Source organism: Vidua macroura, chromosome 8, assembly GCF_024509145.1.
Source record: "Vidua macroura isolate BioBank_ID:100142 chromosome 8, ASM2450914v1, whole genome shotgun sequence".
NCBI classification, from domain to species: Eukaryota; Metazoa; Chordata; class Aves; order Passeriformes; family Viduidae; genus Vidua; species Vidua macroura.
The window spans coordinates 8,303,827-8,324,091 of record NC_071578.1 but is presented as its reverse complement, the minus strand read 5'-3'; the positions used below and the strand labels follow the sequence as shown (position 1 = coordinate 8,324,091).

The 20,265-nt window shown below is 40.4% G+C and overlaps 1 protein-coding gene across 3 annotated transcripts in view; it reads right to left on the bottom strand.

Annotated features, from left to right (window-relative positions):
• Positions 1-18,666, bottom strand: part of CCDC186 (coiled-coil domain containing 186) — a 34,710-nt gene extending 16,044 nt beyond the window's left edge. The window contains exons 1-5 of one of the 3 annotated variants that reach the window (XM_053983708.1): positions 18,584-18,600; positions 16,440-16,554; positions 5,112-5,802; positions 2,690-2,816; positions 595-723 (exon numbers count right to left, since the gene is read on the bottom strand). In XM_053983708.1, coding sequence (XP_053839683.1) covers positions 595-723; positions 2,690-2,816; positions 5,112-5,802; positions 16,440-16,503 — 1,011 coding nt within the window. In that variant the 5' untranslated portion in view covers positions 16,504-16,554; positions 18,584-18,600. Of the gene's footprint in view, positions 1-594; positions 724-2,689; positions 2,817-5,111; positions 5,803-16,439; positions 16,555-17,606; positions 17,626-18,583 lie in introns of those variants that run through there. The other 2 variants (XM_053983707.1, XM_053983709.1) reach the window with 2 other exon arrangements.
• Between the last annotated feature and the right edge of the window lie 1,599 nt (positions 18,667-20,265).

The following is a 20,265-nucleotide window of genomic DNA, read 5'->3' as shown; positions in this document are numbered from 1 at the left end:
TTATGCAGTGGCTTATTTTTCAGTTGGATCACTTCCAGTGGCTTACTTTTACAGGTTCTCCCCACCCCAGCACTAACAAGTTCTGCTTCAAATTAGAAAAAAGTAAAATCAGACACTGAGCTTTAGAGTACATGCAACAGAGAAAATACTTGGCATAATATGATATTAAAAAGGAAAAAAAAATCCCAGATTTCAGTAACACATAAAGACAAAATAAGAGCTTTGTGCTGGAATTCAGAAAAATATTATTTTTGTGACAGCCCATCTGAAAAAAGCTACTGCCAGCTTTTAGCTCCTTCTGAATCAAGTTCAGCTTACAGGTAAAGAAAATGCGATTTCCTTAAGGGCTTAATTCAATATATATAAAAATAGGTATTTTTTAGAAGAGTTATCAGGCACTCTGAATTGTTAACAGCTATTTGGAAATTCACTGCTGAATTTCCAAATGAAATATTCAAAATGCATATATAACTGCACACTAGGAGTTCCAATTCTGGAAAATTCTGTCTTACCTCGTGATCAAATATGTTTCCTACAAGAACCAAGTTTGTTCAATAATGTAGATGTTCAATAGTTTAAGTTTTTCCATATTACCTGTTCCATTCGAAAGGCCATCTCTTTATGCAACTGCTGAATAGTATTTTTGGCTGCTGCATCTTGAGTTACAAGTCTGTCTTTGCTAGCTTTCACTTCTTTATTAAGCTCTTCTATTCTTGCTTCCAGCTAAAATACAACATCATGATATAATTAAAAGGAAAATAACTCTTTGATCATGTTTTATACAGGCAGGCATATTTCACACAAAATTAGATGCTTCAACAGATATTTACCTGTATTTTACACTTGTCAAGCTGCAACCACCTATATCAACATCTAGCTTTGCATGACTAGAAAAAGCATGAAAGATGTCAATTCATATCTTCATTGAGAGTGAAGATGCTTCAAGTCAAGTAAAACAGTAGGCACAGTAATTTACTACACAAAATAAAAGACTGACAGTGAGTCAGAGAGCTGCTAGAGAAGAGCTACCTTCCATCCTTTTGTTCCTATCCTTGGTGCCATATCCTTCACCATGCCAGCAAAGCAGCCATGCATCCATACTGAAATGGACTGGGAATTAATTCATTGAAAAAAATCACTCAGCAAATAAAGATGAGCTTAGTCATCATGCTGGCACTTTTTTTAGCCATCTAGTGAAACAAGTCAGAGACCTGATCCAGCTGAAGAATAATCCCCAGTGTTAACTGGAACACTTCCCAGAATGTGCTCCCTGCCAAGTCATGCAAGTCCAGGAGGAGCAGCATGGTGGCTGCAAAGGCTGTGACACTGCCTGAACGTCGTTCAAATTGTGCCTCATGACTCTCCTCTTGTCCCAAGGGAAAGCCAAGCCACCCAGGTTGGGGGTTTTGTTTTTGTTTGTTTGCTTTGTGGGAGAAGTGGCAGGATGCTAGGATCAGTACTGTAAATTCTGTGCAGTCCCAAGCTGCTGTGTAAGAGACAAGAACCACCTAATTTGCTTTTGTTACCACACCATTACTTGACCACACTTTATTCAGTTCTGCAAATGGATCATTTGTCAAAGAAAAAGCTTCACATGTACAAGCAGGCAGGTACAGTTTGGAGCTGTGAGTACAGCCAAGCTTTCATTTACATAAAAGTAACCATAAAGCACTAATATAGAAATTCCAACAATAAAACACAATCTTCACAAATGAAAAAATACAAGTGTTTCACTGCAATGTCTCTTACAGCTCAGGTGCTATCAACAGCCATATAAAACTATTATAGTCCAAAAGAATATTTTCTGAAATCACTTGCAAGCATGTAGTATCACAAATACCCTCACAAATACTTTTTTTCAGAATGGAATAAAGCAATTACTGCATGATAGAGCTTCATGAAATCATACATGACTCATGACAGAGCCATCATGGAAACACAGACAAGAAAGAATGAGGGAGCTGCTCATACTGGTTATTCAGGCACAAGCAATTCCAATTTGTAGCCTAAAAATAACACTTTTCAATCACATCATGCATTTGCAAATATTCTCTGAAATCAACCGTGAATATATGAATATATTACATGAATATATTCCTCTAGAACACTTCAAGCCTGACACCCCACTCTGTGAACAGATTTTTGTGTGATGCAGACACCAACAAAGAAACCTGACAACCAGAATTCTCACCAGCACTTGGATAAACAGAAATTAATATTTTAAATGTTTCTTTTGCCAGATTTCCAAGCTATAACCTGTAATCAGTTTGTAAAGCTGGCCAGCCAGCTGCAGGGACATCAGCAGATAGCTGATTACGGCCAAGCAGTGACGCCTGATGTGAAACCTTTTCCTCCCACACTAAAAACCAGCCTCCACCATGCACACACCATGGTCCTCCTTGGCCTGCTGTGGTTCTAACAAACCCCTGAGAAAAAGCCTCTATTTAGTACCTGCTACTACCACAGCAGACTTCCAGATACAGAACACTTAAGGAATGGGAATCCAGAAAGTAGGTTTATCCAAATTCACTAAAGGCTCTTAGACAATTTCTTGGAATACAAGAGTAGATATATCCTCTTAAAAAGCTTAGGATAATAAGCATCAACAGTGACACAGAATCAACAGTGGCAACAGTGGCATTATGCACAAATGAAATACTAATGAGCAGTTCTGTTTTGTTATCTCTACCTGTTTAATAATGCTGAGGTGCTGCTTTTCTGTTTCTGTTCGTTTTTTCAATTCATCTTTTAAGTTGTCCTTTTCTGAGCAAATTTCCAAAATCAGTTCCTGATGCTTTTTATTTTCTTTAATCAATCTGTAAAAAAAAAAAAAACCCAAACAATTTAAAAACAAGGTACAGTATCGCTTGCTTTCAATCTCAAGACATGGTTTTTGGTCTTCGATCTGCAAGTTTTATTGGAAGCCAGAAACCTTAAAAAAAAAATCCATGAAAGCCTTATAAGAAAAAAAAAAAAAAAAAAAAAGAAGACTGTTGTACATGTGAAGTTAGTCCAAAACAGCAAGCAGCAACCTCCTTGTGAGGAAAGAGTTTGTTTCCAGCATTTTAGGGTTGTTGTGGTCCATAATTACATGGGACATTTGGTAACCTTATGAAACTATGAAACTGTAAATGCTAGTAATTTTAAGGTATTGGAATACAGTAACTTCCAGTCAGATAGTCTCACCAGTCATTTGTCTGAAAACACAGGTATTTTATTAATTTCATGGATTTCTGAGAGTACCCATGAAGTTCACAACCTGGAAAGAAACACAATCCTGATTTTTTAAGTCCTAACTAGGTAACAAGTATCCGTGCCCATGCTCCTTATATAGTTCAATTTTTAGCAATAGTTCCAGTTCAGCTGTTTGAAACCAACTCAGACCTAGTTTGACATTCTAACATAAAATTCCAAAGTTACACTGTCAGAACTGCTGAATGAACAGTCTCACATGTATTTACATGTTTGCAGATACTATTACATGGTGGGTATTTTAGGCCACTAAATGCATGAATTTGTGGGAGGCAAGCATTTACATGAAAAAGATACTTAATTATCCCTTTATCCCCTCTCCTTTGCTGAAAAAAAACAACTCTGAACAAACTATTCTCCTAAACTAAAATGAATTCAAAACCATCAGTTACAGAGAGCTTAGTGCTTGTGATCTGCTTTTTAATCTATTAATGAATATTCCAGGATTACAAATGCTTAATTCATGCCACAGCTGCTGACATATATATTTAGATCGGATCACAGGAGACAACTGGGCTATTTCCAGAATGATGTTCCAAGAAATTCTGCTCATCATAAAGTAAGGGACAAAACAAACACAACCCAGAATACCCTTTGGACCAAACATAAAATGTTCCACAGCAGTTTGACACTCTTGAGGTGAGTTCCCAAGTGTCAAATGTGTGCAGCTGGCCAAAAGAAATAGACATGTTTTTACATAAAGTCTTCTGTATGTATATATAACATACACACATATAAAAACATTTGGGTCTAAGGAACTAATTGGTCCATGGCTGAAAACACTGCCATGCCTCTGCCTGGATAAGTAAAGCTCTTTACCTCATGATCTCCTGGAATTACTTCGCTCTACACACCCATTACTTCAGATTCCCACTCCTCCTCTGTACATTCTGAATGTCTAACTGTGCATTCTCCAGCTTTCCTGTCATCAGCTGACTTTCCTCACATGGATGGTTGCTGTCAGAGGTTAACTGGTGAAGTGAAAGAGAATACTTTCCCTACTGGGACTCTCTCCCCCTGTCTTGTTTCCCTTCCTTTGATGTCCTCCTATATCATGGTATTGGAGAGCCTTATATGAAAAGCAGGACTCTCATTTCCAGTTCTGCAAAAAGGAATAAATATTAAGTTAGAAGCTACATTTTGTTAGCAAAAAACATTTCTAAAGAGGCAACAGAGTATTAAACACCAAGTAAGGAATCATGAAATCAAGCAATGAACTGGCTTTTGATGAACAGAAATATTCATGTTGAATACTGCCTGGTAGAACTATTAAGCCCAGTTAATTATAACAACACTTATAAGCCATGCATTTCAGAAGTCCTCCTATAAAATGTGCAGAGTAGTTTATATGCTACTTCCAACTCAAACAATACTCTCATCTGATTAACAACTTTGCTGGATGATGACAGGAGATTGAATACTACTGGAAAAAGAAACAAGCAATTCTGAACATAAATAAAATGCCCATTGTGGGAGTTAGTACTTGCGAAGATTCGTTTCTCCACAGACACATATGGACTGAATGAATCCCGGACTATTTTTAAATCACCATTACTGCTGCAGTATTTAAGTAATTCTAGACACTGGCAAGCTATTCAATGACACAGTTGGCTATTCAGTTCCTGCCAAATCCTGCAAGAATTCAGACATCTAAGCACACAATTTTATTTACAAGTACATACCACAACTAAAAATTATTCCTTCCTTAAAAACAATGTAAAAAAATCTCATTAACTATTCTCATATCACCTTGAGACAACTTGCTTCATACCAAAATGTTGTATGCAGGTGCACACAAGATGCAGCCAAAATTGGTCAGTACAAACCTCCAAGTGTGAAGCACATACACAAATACTCACTTTGTAATAGTTTGTTCTTGCTGTAGATATTTATCTTGTACACATTTTTCAAACACAGCCAAGGCATGTTCACCCTTCTGCACACCATTGGGGAGCTTTGGTTCTTTTGAAAAATCTGTAGATAACAGTTCAGACTCTATTTCCTTTAGTAAATCCTCCTGTGAGGAAGTCTGATGTATTGTGGAAATAAGTTTCTTTGTGCAGTCTGTGTCATAAGGGCTTTCTGAATAGATTTTATCACTTGATTTTTTCACAAAGTCAGACTCCTCCCTTAGATCCTGTAATATTTCCATTAATGATTGCTCTGTCTGGTTAGCTTTTGGATCGGGTCGTTCAAGTTCTTCACTAGGTAGATGTTCTGGTTTTGTGGAGCCTTCTGCCTTTGTTTCACAGTAGGCACTGGCAGAGGAGTCTGCCCCTCCACACTGCTGCTGTCCTTCTGCTGGGGCCCCCCTGCTGCTGGTGCTGACAGCTGCTGCATCCTGATCCGAGGGCAAGGAACTCAAGTTCCTCTCCAAGACACCAGCATCACTTCCAGTGCAACTGATGCTTGGGCACTCCTCCACTCCAGGTGTTTTATCAGCCTTCTCATTATCTGGGGACTTGAAAGAGGCATCGTCTGATAGATTGACTGGCTCCAGTGTGCTCTGCATTTCTGGTAAATATTCCTCCATAATCTTCCTTTGGAAATCTAGATGGAGAATTCATATTACAACATATTATATACAATATCAAAAGAGACAGATAGGGGAAATAAAGGCTACTAGAAAGTAAAATTCAAAGTGCAAAAATATTTAGATACATGTTATACAGAGTTTGTTGATCTTTCAGCCCAACCTTTAAGTAATGCTCCAATACAAGTTTTTCTAAGAGAAGGTGAGAAATCAGGGATGGCAAACAGGAAGCAGAGAGACAGTAAATGCCAAGACAATAAAAAACCAGAACTTTTTAGAATTAATAATTCTACCATTTAAAGCCACAAAAATTCCAAGTAATCACTTCTAAAAAATACTTAATGACAATAAATAACCTAAAAAGATTAAGCATCCAGGGTCTTGCAGCTTTCACTTCCCTATACATGATTTGAAAGCAACAATATGTCTTGACTTACTCATTTTACAACATAGGGTGACTCCCTGCTCCAGCCAGAATATCCCATTTCCTCAGTGTCACATCCTCACTGAGTATCCATAAAGCAAAATGCATCTGTAGGAAGCTAAGGGAAGGGGCTGGGGGTGGATAGGGGTGAGATTCTCTTTTCCCATCTGTTTTCAAGCAACCAAAATCCCCTGTGGAAGAGCACAGATGCTCTGTGGCAGATCTGCTCTCTCAAACAGTAGCCTGCAGAGCAAGGACTTGAAAAACTCTGTAGAAGCTCTCTAGAAGGACACCACAGTGAGATCCAAATAGCCAGAATAATTATGGAAGAGCCTTGGTATAATACTTTTTTACTTATAATACTTTTTCAGGAATCCCAGATGGTCCAATATCTGAAAAGACTACTGGTATTTTTAGGAAGCACAGGAAGCCCTTATTTCCATTAGGAGAAATTTATTGCAGCAGTCTTAACTTTTATATGCAACCCTATCCTCCTACACTGGATAATTTAGGCTATTTATAAACAAGGCAAACTTTTCATTTATAAATTCAACTCTGCTATTCCAAGAGCTATCTCAAAGGAAATGCTTACTTGCCACATCAAACTTGTTTCCATCCTTGCTTTCTGACTTGTTCAGCTCTCCCTTACACAGCCAGACCGTCTGAGCCCCTCAGGTACTTGCTCCATGCTCCTTCCTTTGCCTCAGCCTGAAAGGAAACCCTTCATGCTGTTTGGCTTCACTCCACTGCCCCAGAGTGCTGCCTTATTAACCAACACTTCCTACCGAGGCTCACACTGTTAAAACAGAAAGGTTTATGAATGCCATTAGGCCTGTCACCAATTGCTATCACTGGCACTTTTCACTGCTAGACACAAAAAGCAGCTCCAGCCCAGCTCTTTCTACCAGGAAATACCATCCCACAAAACACCTCCTACAAGCACCTGAAACCTACAGCTGGGTTACAATTGGCATTTAATCAACAAGAGAAGCACATGGAAAATTGAGCATTCAGCTGAGAGTATGGAAGGGAACATATCACAACTGCACAAGAGTCACAAATCAGCAAATGAGAATCACACATTTTTTAAGTAACAAGCAAACAACTTTTCTTTTTCTGGTTTCCAAGAAAAAACAAACAAACAAACAAACAAAAAAAAAAAAAAAAAAAAAAACAAAAAACAAACAAAAAAAAAACAAACCCCAATGCTACAGCCTCTAACCCAGTACAAATCAGCAGGAACCAGAACACAAGTGGGAAGGGAGGGGCACAAACAAGCAGAGAGATAGGGAATGAGAGAGTCTGTACAATGTGACAAGGATTGCCCATTCTACAAACATGTTCTCTGGTATTACTAAAATTCCTGATTACCCTTTGCTTCCAAAGATTTATGTTTAAGTCAGCACTGGAACCAGCAAATCCCACCACTTGGTTTGTGCAATCCAAACAAATGCTCTACTGGAACCCATCTATCCTTTGATAACTTCTGCTAGTAAGGAAAGTTCACAATGTACTACTATTATTCTCAAAAAAACCAAACCCAACTGACAGTCTTAATGTGAAAGAAAAACTGAACATAACTGCAAGAAAAGGTATTCAGTTTGATAGCTGCAGAACACATTAGTTCCTACTTAATTAAAATGCTGTTAAAAACCAATGCTTTCAGACTAGTGCACTTTAAACAATCAATAATTGTAAGATAATTTGCCAATTATGCAGTTAAGACAGAAGAAAAATTCACCTTCTAGTATCTGTTTCCTCTTGTCAAAAGAAGTTTATAATCCACACACTCAGCTGTAAAAGATACTGTATTAGCATAAAGCTGAGGAAATGGTTTTCTCTCTAGTAATTACTCTAGTCAAAGTTCTTGATGATGCTTTCTCTGCAATGATCAGAGTGGGTTTTTTACCTCATTTTAAGCCTTTTTTAAAGTACCTTCTGAAGCATTATGGAACATCCCAAAATGTGCAGTTGTTTGATATACTACTGCCTCAAACCTGTTTGTGACTGCCCTACTGATGCAGTTCACCTTTACTACAAGAAAGGGAGTGGTAAAATTGGATAAATGAACTTCCATGTTGGCTGTTACACATAAAATTTCCAGTCCAGTCAGCAAACTGGAGGGTATTTATCTCCATATGGAAGCAACAAGTGAAAAATACAGCCCTGTTAAGAGAGTACATTAGGAAGGTCACTAAGTTTTCTTTTTATTGTGTTATTTCCTTCTGTAAATAATACTGTGAATTAGTATTACAAAGACTACGTGGAAGCAGAAATACAATTATTTGCACAACACAGTCACAGAGAAAAAAAAGCCACTGACTCCATATCCATAATAACGTAGTTATTATTAACCATAAATAAAGTGTAGGTTTTTTTTCCAAACACATGAGGAAATCTGAGTAATCATTATACAAATCAGTTAAAGCATGAAAAGTAAATTATGATGATTCAGTGTTCCCTACAGTCGTACTTTTATTTTCAGTGGTACCTAGAATATAATTTACCACATTAAATTCACAGTCTTTATGATTCCAATACGCTGGCTTTAGCCTTATCTGCCCAAATCTACCTGCACCTGTTCATAACATACATAGATTTTTTTCCCCCTACTGTCAATTAATAATATTAGTTTTTACATTCTAATTACTAACTCTTAAACAGGAATTAAATAATTGATCACAGGATCACAGTTTATTTTCACACCAGAAATGTGCAGACAAAGAACTCATCTGGAGCAGCTGTCAATGCAAATTCATACTGATAGTCAAATATCTCTTGAATATTCAAAGTTTGTTCTGCCTACCTCAGGCAACTGAATATAACAGCTACTTCCTATATAATGCCAGAGACAGAAAACTGCAGTGATGTCACTAAAGAAAATGCTCATGGTTTGTAGGCAAAACATTTTCTATGACAAAAGAATCAATCAGTCTAGCAGTAGCCAGTTGAGATGAAACATGCTAATATTTGACTGTTTTACATCAAACATACAAATTCATCAAACTCCAGATAATATTTGGACACTACCTGATAGGAGCTCCATGCCTTCCCAGGTTTAATATCCATCTTGTATTACCCTACTCATCCTTAAAAATTACTTTTTCAAAATCAGGGATGTACTAAGGTTATGTACACTGCATTAAGGAAACAAAATGGTTTAGTGCCTCTTACGATGTTTTCAGAAAGCATCAAAAACAATCAAAAAAGGCAAATCTTGATTGAAGTAAGTGAACTGGTTTATGTAATGATATGCTTAAACATCAAACAAGAACACAGTGTGTTGAGTGACAGCAAAGTGCTGGGCTCTTGCACTGTTTTGCAAAGTTTCTACCTTCAAGCACCTGCTCTGCTCCTTCCTTTAGGCCCGATGATCATCTTGTCAACAGGGCAGAAGTGTGATGTTTGCCTCACCCCAAAGTGTCAGTGCCTCTACCACAGGATCTTCTCAAAGCAGCAGAGTGGCCCAGCCCAAGCCTGCTTGCCCACATGCCATGACTGACTGCCATCCATCCAGGGCAGCATGTGAAAAGCTGTCACTGCCCTGTGACACTTTCTGATGCTGTGACAGGACTCGTGTAACTGGTCTGACCAGCTGTCCTCCTGTTTTACAGCTCACAATTAGTCTGACACTCAAACACATCTTTCCCATGCTCCTGCTCCACAGCAGAGGAGGCAGCTGGCTGTGTTTTCCCCCAACACAGTGACATAAAGACATGCAAGTGGAAATACATCAGTTCAGATCCTGGTGATGAGAGCAGCAGGAATGAGGAACAGGAGCACAGCTCCGCCACATTTGCAAAACATCTCCCTATACATGAGAATAAAGACAAGTTGTACCCTTCGAAACCAAAACTACCTTTTTTTTTTTAAACAGCCATTGTTTTTTCTCATCACAGACGTGTTCTTCAAAGATGCAAAGAGCATACATACTTTTCATTATTATTCACAAAACTAAGTTTAAATCTGCATCAGCACAGATGATCTCCAAGTTCCAGTGTAACATCTAAAATGAGTAAGCAGTTAAACAGCTGGCACAGGACACGCAACATTGAATACTGGCAAGGGTTACAACCATTTATCACACTACTTAAACTAAGATGTGCTTATCTGCTAAATTGCTGACAGCAAAACTGACTGGAATCAGAGGCAGGGAGCAGAGAGCCTGCCAATGGAGTGTGTGAACAGCACATCAGCTTTTGAACACAAATGTCTCCCAGGTACAGCAGGGAATACAAAGACTCAGGAAACAGCAATTGTTTATTTCACTTTCTGTTACACAACAGAAGTATCTTCTATTAACTGCTAATCAAATGATAAAAATAAGAACAAATACAACAATGAGTCATTTAAGCTCTTCAAGGAAGTATCTGACACAATGTAAGTATTGATTATCCTGGGAGAACATCAAAAATCTCAATACACACTCCTGTAACATGCCAACAAAAGGAAGAAAAAAATTTCCTGCAGCTAACTTCAGCAGCAGTCCAGAGAAGCTTATGCTGTAACAGCAAATTCTCACTTCAGAGTCCATCCACTGGCACAGAGAAAAGCAGTTTCTGCAACACTCAGTCCTCCTCTTTTCTCTCCTGCAAGTACTTACACTCCTAACTTTTTAAGGAAGCTGTTGGCAACCCTTGGACGTTCATCCACTGTACTGGTTGAAAATCCTTCCTACCATGGCAGTACTGCTAATTCTAATTAGGAACACCACCTTTCCCAGCTCTAGCCTGCTATCCAATGAGTACAGGCACGTGCTGAGGCTCTGGTATGTTTTAATTCAATATTATGCCATTTCAAACTGCTTGTCTTTTCAATCCTCCTACTGAATGTAAACGTGATTCTCTCAAATCCCTGACTACAAAGGCCTTTCCTAAGCAGATGCACTACTAAAGCAAGAATTTAATTTCATAAAATGGATAGAATTTGACCCAAACTCTTAATACTTACATTGTAAATATTCAAGAAGGAGGAAATTACTTTGTTTCAGCCAATTTCAAAACATATGTGAGATGAAAGCTAGAGAAACACATTAAATTATAACTATAGAAAACTTTCACTGAGGTGTGGCTGTCTAGAAGACTTCACTAACAACAAGGGAAAAAAAGGAAGTGTGCCTTATCACCTAGTAACTATCACAATGGGATTCCTTACAACAAACAGATTAAAGAATGACAGATGTATGTGCCTGAGGTGGTTCTGTAAGCAAACTTAAGGTCAAGGTCCTGAAAAACAAAAATCACTGCTTCAAGAGAAAAAATGTATATATTTACACCTCAATGCCTAAAAATACTGCAGAGAGAGAGGCAAAAAAGAGCAGGAAGGAATAATGCTCCACAGGTGTGTGCATATACAAAACCTTGTTCAACCCAGGCTTGAAATGAAGAGCATTGAGATAAGTAATTCTGAGGCACAAAACCTACTCAAAGTGGAGAAATAAAAACTTAATACAGCAAATGCAGTTTACTGGACACTAGACACTACATAACATAATGGCCAGTAGCAGTCAATTATTTTAACTCCTTTCAACAAGAAAGGGTTTTGCATCATCTTTGGGCAGATGTTTTCCACCCCTGGCTGTGCTTGGGAATCATCTACTCTCCAAAAAAAGTAGACATGCAATCCACAGAATTGTGAAAAAGCATTTCCACACCAGCTCAGACCACATATGCTCTTTACCTCTGGATTTGTAAAAAGCATCCCGACAGTTTTAATAAGATATGAAATAAGCTAATTTTTAAACAGAAGTACAAGTAGCTTTCCTCTTTCCATTTCATATCAGCCACAAGAGAGTACTCGAATTACCTTTAGTAATGGACTAGAGTATCAAAACTACTCAGAGCTGCCACAGAGTTGTGATGCATTTCAGAGAGCAGGTGGGGGACAAGAAAAGGAGTGATGCAGGGCTCCAGCAGTCACAGGCAAACGACTCCAACACTCAGCAGTGTCCAAAGTACCATGGCCGGGCAAGCAGCTCAGTGACAAAAAAACCTGGTGAGACCAACACAAACAGCCCAAGTTCCCAGAAGTCCTTACTGCTCTTATACTGATGTCACCTCAGGACTTAGAGTTGCAGTGTGTGCTGTAAACTTGCAAAGGAATCACTGCACACTTCTAAACAAAGTCCATGTACTTACAAGAAAAACCTATCTTGAAAATAAGGCCTTTGAAATTGCTTCAGAGAAATTCTCTTCATGCTGTAATTTGTGATCCACACTTCCTGGTTCTTTGTCAAGAACTGGATGATAAGTCATAAAATTGCTGCTGTTACTCTTTATTTTGTTTTACAAGATGGTACATTCTGAAGATAAGTTCCACTGGAAATTCATCATAAAAATCCAAGCAAACATCCTTAAGCAGCAGTCCCTTTAAATGCTCTGTAACACTCACTATCCTTCCATATTGGCTCTGGTTTCTGAACTCTGCAGTTCAGGTGTAGTGTCCAATGGCAGCAACCAGGAGAAGGGATGCTTGTCCTTTGGAGAGTTTCTTATGGAGACAGCTAGAAAAGGGGTTTATTCTTAACATTCTCAGGCTCCCCAGTGAGAGCAAATAAAGACTTCTTTTTCCTAATACCACACCAAAAGACTGGACAGCAACACACAGCTCAAATAACCAGCTGTCTGTCCCAGACACTGTTACTGCTCTCTGAAACACATTCTAACTGATTTTACAAACACCTCTGCTCTTCTGCATCCTTCTCTCCAACTGAACCAAAAATGCCTGTTAATGGGTTTACAGAGATTTTTGTTTGCTAGCTGATCCCAATGTTGTGGGAGCAAGAAGGGTAAAAATAGCTCCATTTTGATACTGAAGGTGCTGGATGCAGACATCTGTGAATCACTCCAGTTTTAGCAAAATTGAATTTAGGAAAGCAGACATACAGCTTGCCTACATGTATAGAAAGTTGTGAGGTTTCTCTCTGCACAGCCCAGTACTAGACTAACAGCAAATTCTACAGCCCAGCAAAACCAGGTAGAAATGTAATGCTTTCACAATGACTGCCCTGTTTGTTCACCTGCAATACTTCAGAAACCAAAGTAGAGCACTGAAGCACCTGAAACTCTAGCTGGTCTAAAGAGATACCAGGAACTGTTCACTTTTATTACTCTGGCTTTCTAACAGCCCTCCAGTCAAGAGGCCTGTTCATTGATACACGTGATATCAGAAAAAAGAAATACTTTTAACTTAGCTGTACAATCTTTCAAAGATTATGCAATAATAAAATAATAAAGGTTAAAAAGCCTTACACACACCAAAAGGCTACTAAAAACTCCAAACTACCAGCTATATCTAGAACTGGGAGGTCTGGAAAACAGATTTTTTTTTTTTTTTTTACAATGAAAAGCATTATCCTCATAAAATTTTAACTGCAAAGAAAATACTGACTTTTTTTCCTGTATCATCCAATAGCAAATTAAAATGCAGTCATGTGAATTTGCAAGAGGAAGTTATGTGCATTTTACAGCTATTTTGAAGATTCATACTTACACCTCAAGTCTCATTGTAAATCACCCTCCCATTACTCCAGCCATCCAGAGTTAAAGCTCTCAGCAACCTGCCCAGACACACCCATGGACTGGACTCAGCTACAAATAAAAGATCCACTATGTCTTACAGTGTTCTGTGTCTTGACCTGTAAAAGTACCGAGCACAAGTAGTTCCCCATCTTAGCAACAACTTGGAGATGAGCTGAGACTTCAGCTCTTCTGCTGGAATGGAATCTAACATTTACTTCACATGCAAGCAAGGACTGCCTTTTATTCAGTAATACTGAGCACTGTTTCAAAATATACCTTTTTTCTGACATGATTTTCAAAAATTCTTATAAGGATCAACAATGCCCTAAACCTATCCTGAGATAGCAGTTTTACATTTAACCCTTGAAGTTGTTATTCAACAAGAATTATGATTTTAAAAAGGAGGCTAGTGTACATGCCAACCCAGAATCAATATATACTCCACCATTTAAACTACTCTGCCTCCTACTCATTCACATTAATTAATACATAATATTAAATTCCAATCCACAGATTGATTTTTATACATGGTTCATTACACTCAAGAATCCCATCCTGGAAGCACCTCTCTTCATGTAAGCAGCTACTGAAGCTCATGAAGCAAATATAAATACATAACTTTACCAAAAGCACATTTATCATTTATAGTGCAGTAATAGGTTGGTTCTCTTCCCAATCACTGCAGTACAGACTAAAGGCTCTGCTAAAGAGATTTTTTATACTGCCTTACATTTCCACTCATGCATCCATGAAATGAAGTGCCATATGACTGAAATGTCAACAATCAAAAGACTTTCATGATAAAACTCTGATGCTCATCAGAAAAGCCCAGTAAAAGCAAAAGCTGCACATGAGCACCATTTGCACAGTTCAGTTACAGACCCACTTCCCTCTTGCACGTTCCTGAGCAACAAAAAGAGAGCGTACAAGTGCTTTAGCCAGTTCAATTGCAAATTCAAGAGTTAATGTGAGATGCAGTATAATCCAGTCTAACACCAGAGATGGACTTTGTATTTCAAAGACTTAACTAGGATTTACTGGCTGAAGAATACTGAAAAGAATAATGATTTGTAGAGTTTTCTTGACAAGTCACACACATATGAAGCAACCAGCAACCCAATGTAAAAAACCTTCACAAATGCCCCAGCATTTATTAGAAAGAACAAAACTTGCTTGAACAGTTTGTTCCACAAAGGTCTCTCTGTCTCCTTTAGCTATCAAGCTATACAATATTCCATTAGAAACACAATCTTAGATGAATCACAACAGAAAAATAAAGTATTTTCTATTAGCTTTAAAGATATTTTCCTAAGCCAGAGATATTAAAGTAACCATTAAGAGCCAGACATCTGTTAGAATCAGTTGCCATTTTAATTCAATTTCCAACCTATTACACTGAGGTAAGAGACAGAATTCTTAAGCTGAAGAAGAGATGATGCTGATCACCACTACTTGTGCTCTATACAAAAAAGAGGATGGCTACGAAGTCTCACACACTCACAGCCATCCTGTATTTAAAGACAGCACAAATAGGAAGCAAAAGAAACATACCAGAGCCCCACCCACACTAGGTGTCCCAATATTAATTCACTTTTGCCCAAGATCAAATAGAAGTGAAAAGCTGGCTGTACACTGGGACATGGAGTCCTCCAGCCCAGGAGGGGCTGCCTCAGCCCAGGCAGAACTTGACACAGCTTCTGACTCAACTCACACAAATGCTTTGATGCATGTGCTTGAAGGGAAGGGGTGGAACAGTGACTATACACAGTGGGTACTTGCAGGATTTCCTTGCTTTTATCAGTTTAACACTTCAACTCAATTATTCTTCTCAGGTTTTTAATATGACTTCATTAAACACCAATGGCAGTGCCAAGGTGCAAAGCTCAGCATTTCTATCAATTCTTTGAACAGGAGACAAGTACTTTAGAAGACAAGGTTTACTCAAACTTTATATTTGCTTTCCGTTACTTACATCACAAGTTAGATAATTGAACAGAAATGTGCCATTCCTTCAAGGCAGCAGCAGGTTTTCTGTGGAACTCGTGCACGTGGTTAATATTATGGTCAATTTAACTACATGTCTGGAGTCAACAGCACAACTCCAAAATAAAGTTCATCAGTAAAGGTTTAACAAGTGAGGCTGGATTTGCTCCCACCATAACACAAGTCATGGGGTACACCTTGAGAGTGTTATTTTTTGTCATAGGAGCACCAACACTGGAAGCTCATGTATCAGGGGAAAACAACACATTGGCAACAGCATCCTTTTACCGTGAGCATCACATGAGGCTTGGATGCTTCAGGGTTTACACACAGACTTGCAATCTTCTGTGTGTCTTCAGCACAGAATAACTCTTATTCCTCCAAGTCAATAAAATGAGTCTCTACTTCAGCAACCAATGAATGCAATGCCAGCAACAGCACTACTGTCACCTTTCAGGCTTTAGCACCCTGCCTTTAGCTATGCTTACAACAAGGCCAGGAGCAGCTCTGTCCTTACTAGAACCCTGTTTGCACTCACCTTCTGACACTGATAACATCACCTGTGCAAAGAAGAATGTCATAAGGGAGGGGAAGAAATGAAGTTTATGACTGAGTACACAACCTGGACAAAGCACACGTTCTGTGACAGCTCTTCTACACCTATAACAGAGCCATAACTCTTGTTCACACTACAGAAGCCAGAGCTCTAGCAGACCTTCTTACAAACCTGTAGCGTCATGGCATTGGTAAGATGCGGATCTTGGCATATTTGGCACTGGAGATTGCAGCATGCTTGCTTTCAACAGCTCTTTTCAAATGTTCTTTCCAGAACATGCAAAAAGCTGTAAAATTCCAGCAACGGAATTACTGTCTGTATGGTCACTACATACTGAAAAACACCATTTTGGGGGGATAGCAGAGTTCTACTGTTTTCAAACCTGCCTTTCTTAGAGTTTCTCCAGTATCCCTGAAAACAAATAAGTAAACACTTCAATCCTTTAGGATGCGAAAAAGACAAGTGTGAGCTCTACAGAAGACTGACTTCTGTTAATTAATCTAAGAGGTAGTGCTATAGACAATATTATTACAGTATCAGTATTCCATGTACTTCTTGAAATTAGGGTCATGATTTTCCCCTCTATTCTGACATTGATTTCTTTCTGATGAGATTTTTTTTTCACCCTCAATTTGAGGCAGCAGCTCTTGGACTATAACACAAAGGTAAGTATTATCCATGAGGCTATCCAATATTGTCTTTGGAAATTGGAAAGTAAGTTCAGAACAAGTCAGCCCAGAACTAAGTACAGGATATTGCTTCCTGGAGCCCACATCTACTAATTTAACATGCCTAATAACATGATTAAATTCAGAAACATGTTGCATATGTTTCATAGCTCCAGGAAATTCAGTATTAGCTTCAGATAGCATTAAGCAACAGAGCTGCTAATTAGGACCAAATTAACCGCTCTCTGTATTTGGTTCTTCGGTCCTTTTCTCAACAGTTTGAAACAGTGAACCTCACAATGCCAACAAACATCTGCCAACAACTCCAAATCAAGTCTTATAAAATGACAGAAAAATACTGTTTTAAAATCAGACAAGAACAGATGATTGAAGATTTTCAGAAAGAGCTCAAGGCAATATACAACTAGTTCATTTTTTTAAATAAAACAAATGACATTTCAAATGTCATCTAACAGCCTCCTGAAACATCTTCATACTTTCAGTTTCTGGTATCTCCAGAGCTTAACCATCTCCTCCCTAAAGTAAAGCGTAACATAAGCATTCATAGCAGCCAGTGGTTACATTTCCTTGTTCACAGAGATACACAGCTGCGGCTCACAGTTTCACCCATTTCTTTATAAAACAAAACATACTGGGACAGCGGCCATACCTGGATTTTTAGTGTATTCTGTTTGCAATGTTTTAACTTCTGAAAAGCAGTTCTGCAAGAAGATAAAGCAAAGCAGCACTAAAGCTGGAATGCCATACTTCTCATCTTCACAGATTTCAATTCCCTAAGAAATGCTCTTTGGTCTGCACAGAGTCTCACTGGAAGTATACATGTATCAGACTCACCTGTGCAGACTATTTTCCGGGACAAGAGCCAAAATCTACAAGCCTACATCATAATCATTTTGCTGAAGTCTTTCTTTCAAACCTAGAAGGGCAGGCAGCTTTTACAAATACCATCTGCAAAAACAAGGACACGTACCCTACCGCAACACCACAGCCGGCTCTAAAAAATAACCTTCATAACAGCTGCTGGGCTTTGCTTTTGAACTATTTACCCATACAGCAAAGCCAACACGCAGCCAATGAAACAGCACAATCTAATTAATACCACGGAAAAGAAAGCTGTACAGAAACAAAGAGACTGCGAGCCAGCACAGGAGCCTGCGCTACCGGCTCGGAGGTCCTGACCGGGAAGGTGTTGCTATGGCAGGACCTCACCCCCGGCCCTGCTGTCACCTCGTTCCCTCCTCCTGCGCCTCGCCCACGGCCCTGGCGCGACCTCTGCCAGCCCAGCGCCCCCACCTGCACAGAGAGCGCCCCTCGCCACCCGGGGGAATTCTGCCTCCCTCCCGTCCTTCCTCCGCCCCCGCGGCCGCGTCCCCCAGCGTTTATCTCCCGCTGACAGCGAAGCGGATCAGCGGCCCCGCGGCCCCTCCCGGGCCCGCCGGGCAGCGCCCGTCCCGTCCCGTCCCGTCCCGTCCAGCGCCGGCGCCCTCGGCCGCTCCGCGCCGGTCCCTCGAGGAGCCCGGCAGTGCCCGTACGGCTGGGGGACGCCGGCAGTGCCAAGGCGCCGGCTCCGAGCATCCACCCACCCACTCAATCGCCCGCCCGCTCTTGCTGCGGCTCAGCCCTCACCCGGTCGCTACTCGGGCTGCAGGAGCGGCGGCAGCGCGGCCATGGCGGGCGCAGCGCGGTCCCGCTCCCCGCCGGCCGCGCGGCCCGGCGCGCTGACACATCAACAAAGATGGCGGCGGCGGGCGGGGCCCGGCGGCGGCGGCGGGGCGGGATCGGGGCAGCCCCGGGCGGCGGGGCCGGCCCAGCCCCGCGGGGGCCGCGGCTCCTGTGGGCCCTGCGGGCCCTGCGCTGCCGCTCGGGATGGGCCGGGGGCCAGCGGGCGATCGCGGCAGCCACCGGGACCAGCAGGTGACGCGGGAGCCATCTCGCCGCCTTCCCTCGCCCTCGTGCTGCTGCCGCGTTCCCACCCGCGCCGCCGAAAGCCCGCGATCCACTGACGGTGCGAAAAGCTCCGAGCGGCTGGATATAGGACATAATGCTGCGGTATTAGTGCACTCGGCGCCAGGGGACATTAGGGTGGACATTAGGAAGAATTTCTTCACGGGAAGGGCGATCAGACACTGGAGCGGACGGCCCGGGAGGTGGTGGAGTCACCGTCCCTGGACGTGGCACTCATGCCGTGGTGGGGTTCACAAGGTGGTGTTGGGCCATGGGCTGGACTCCATGATCTCAGAAGTGTTTTCCAACCTGATTCTGTGATTTCACACAAGATCATTTCAGGCATGCGTCTATAAATTGTTTCAATCTGGATTTTTTTTTTTCTCTACTTATTTAAACGTGAGTATGTTAACAAGGGATCTCATGTCAGACATTCCATGGCACTATCTAAACCCACAGCCCTGAGCAGCTGCTTTACAGGAGGGATTCTTCACCCCAGCAGTCTTCAGAGAGCTGGTTACGAAAATGCCTCTCCTTTTTGCAGAATCCAGTGCACAAGTAATGAAAAATAGAATCTTCTCCCTTAAGTAAACAGCATCTCATTCTCTATAACCAACCCCTGCACATTATGTCAAAATCCTCTGCACCCACATGCCATGCAAGAGTCAATCCAGTAATGTTAATAACAGCTTCACTTCACACCTGCTGGGACTTCATTCCTTACTTTGATTGGATTTTAAAAAAAAGTGAAAATGTTGCTGGGCATCAAAAATCTGGACTGCATTTCAGTGCTGGGACCAGCAGTTTTTCAGTGGAACACAAAGCTTTTTGGAATCCAGAGTACGGCATAAATGCCATTTTATTTAATGAAAAGGAAATTGAAAAAATACCTTAGCAGACAAGCTGCTAAGTGAAAGCAGTTGTATTTGCTATAGCAGCTCAGCTAAAATAAGCATTGGGACCTCTCCTGAAGTAACATCTTAACCATAACAATAGAAAAGCAAGTTAGAATTACTGAATACTTCAGGTTGGAAGGGGCCTCAGTAAATTATGTAGTCCAATCCCCTACTCATAGCCAGGCTAACTTTGATGTTAGATCAGATTGTTGCTTTATATTGGCTAATTTATTTTTATATACGTATAAAAGCATACACATACCTACATGTATGAAAACATCACCTACCCAATGATGCAGTGATGATTTCTTCAGTTTGTATCACGGATGACCTTCAAAGCAGAATGTGCTGCACAACTTCACTTACAAACATTAATTGAGAGAGTTATTTCAGAGCAAGTTCTTTTTCTCCGTATTCTTTCTAGGCATTTGGAATTTCAGAGCTGCAACTGCAAATTTGGGGGTCCTA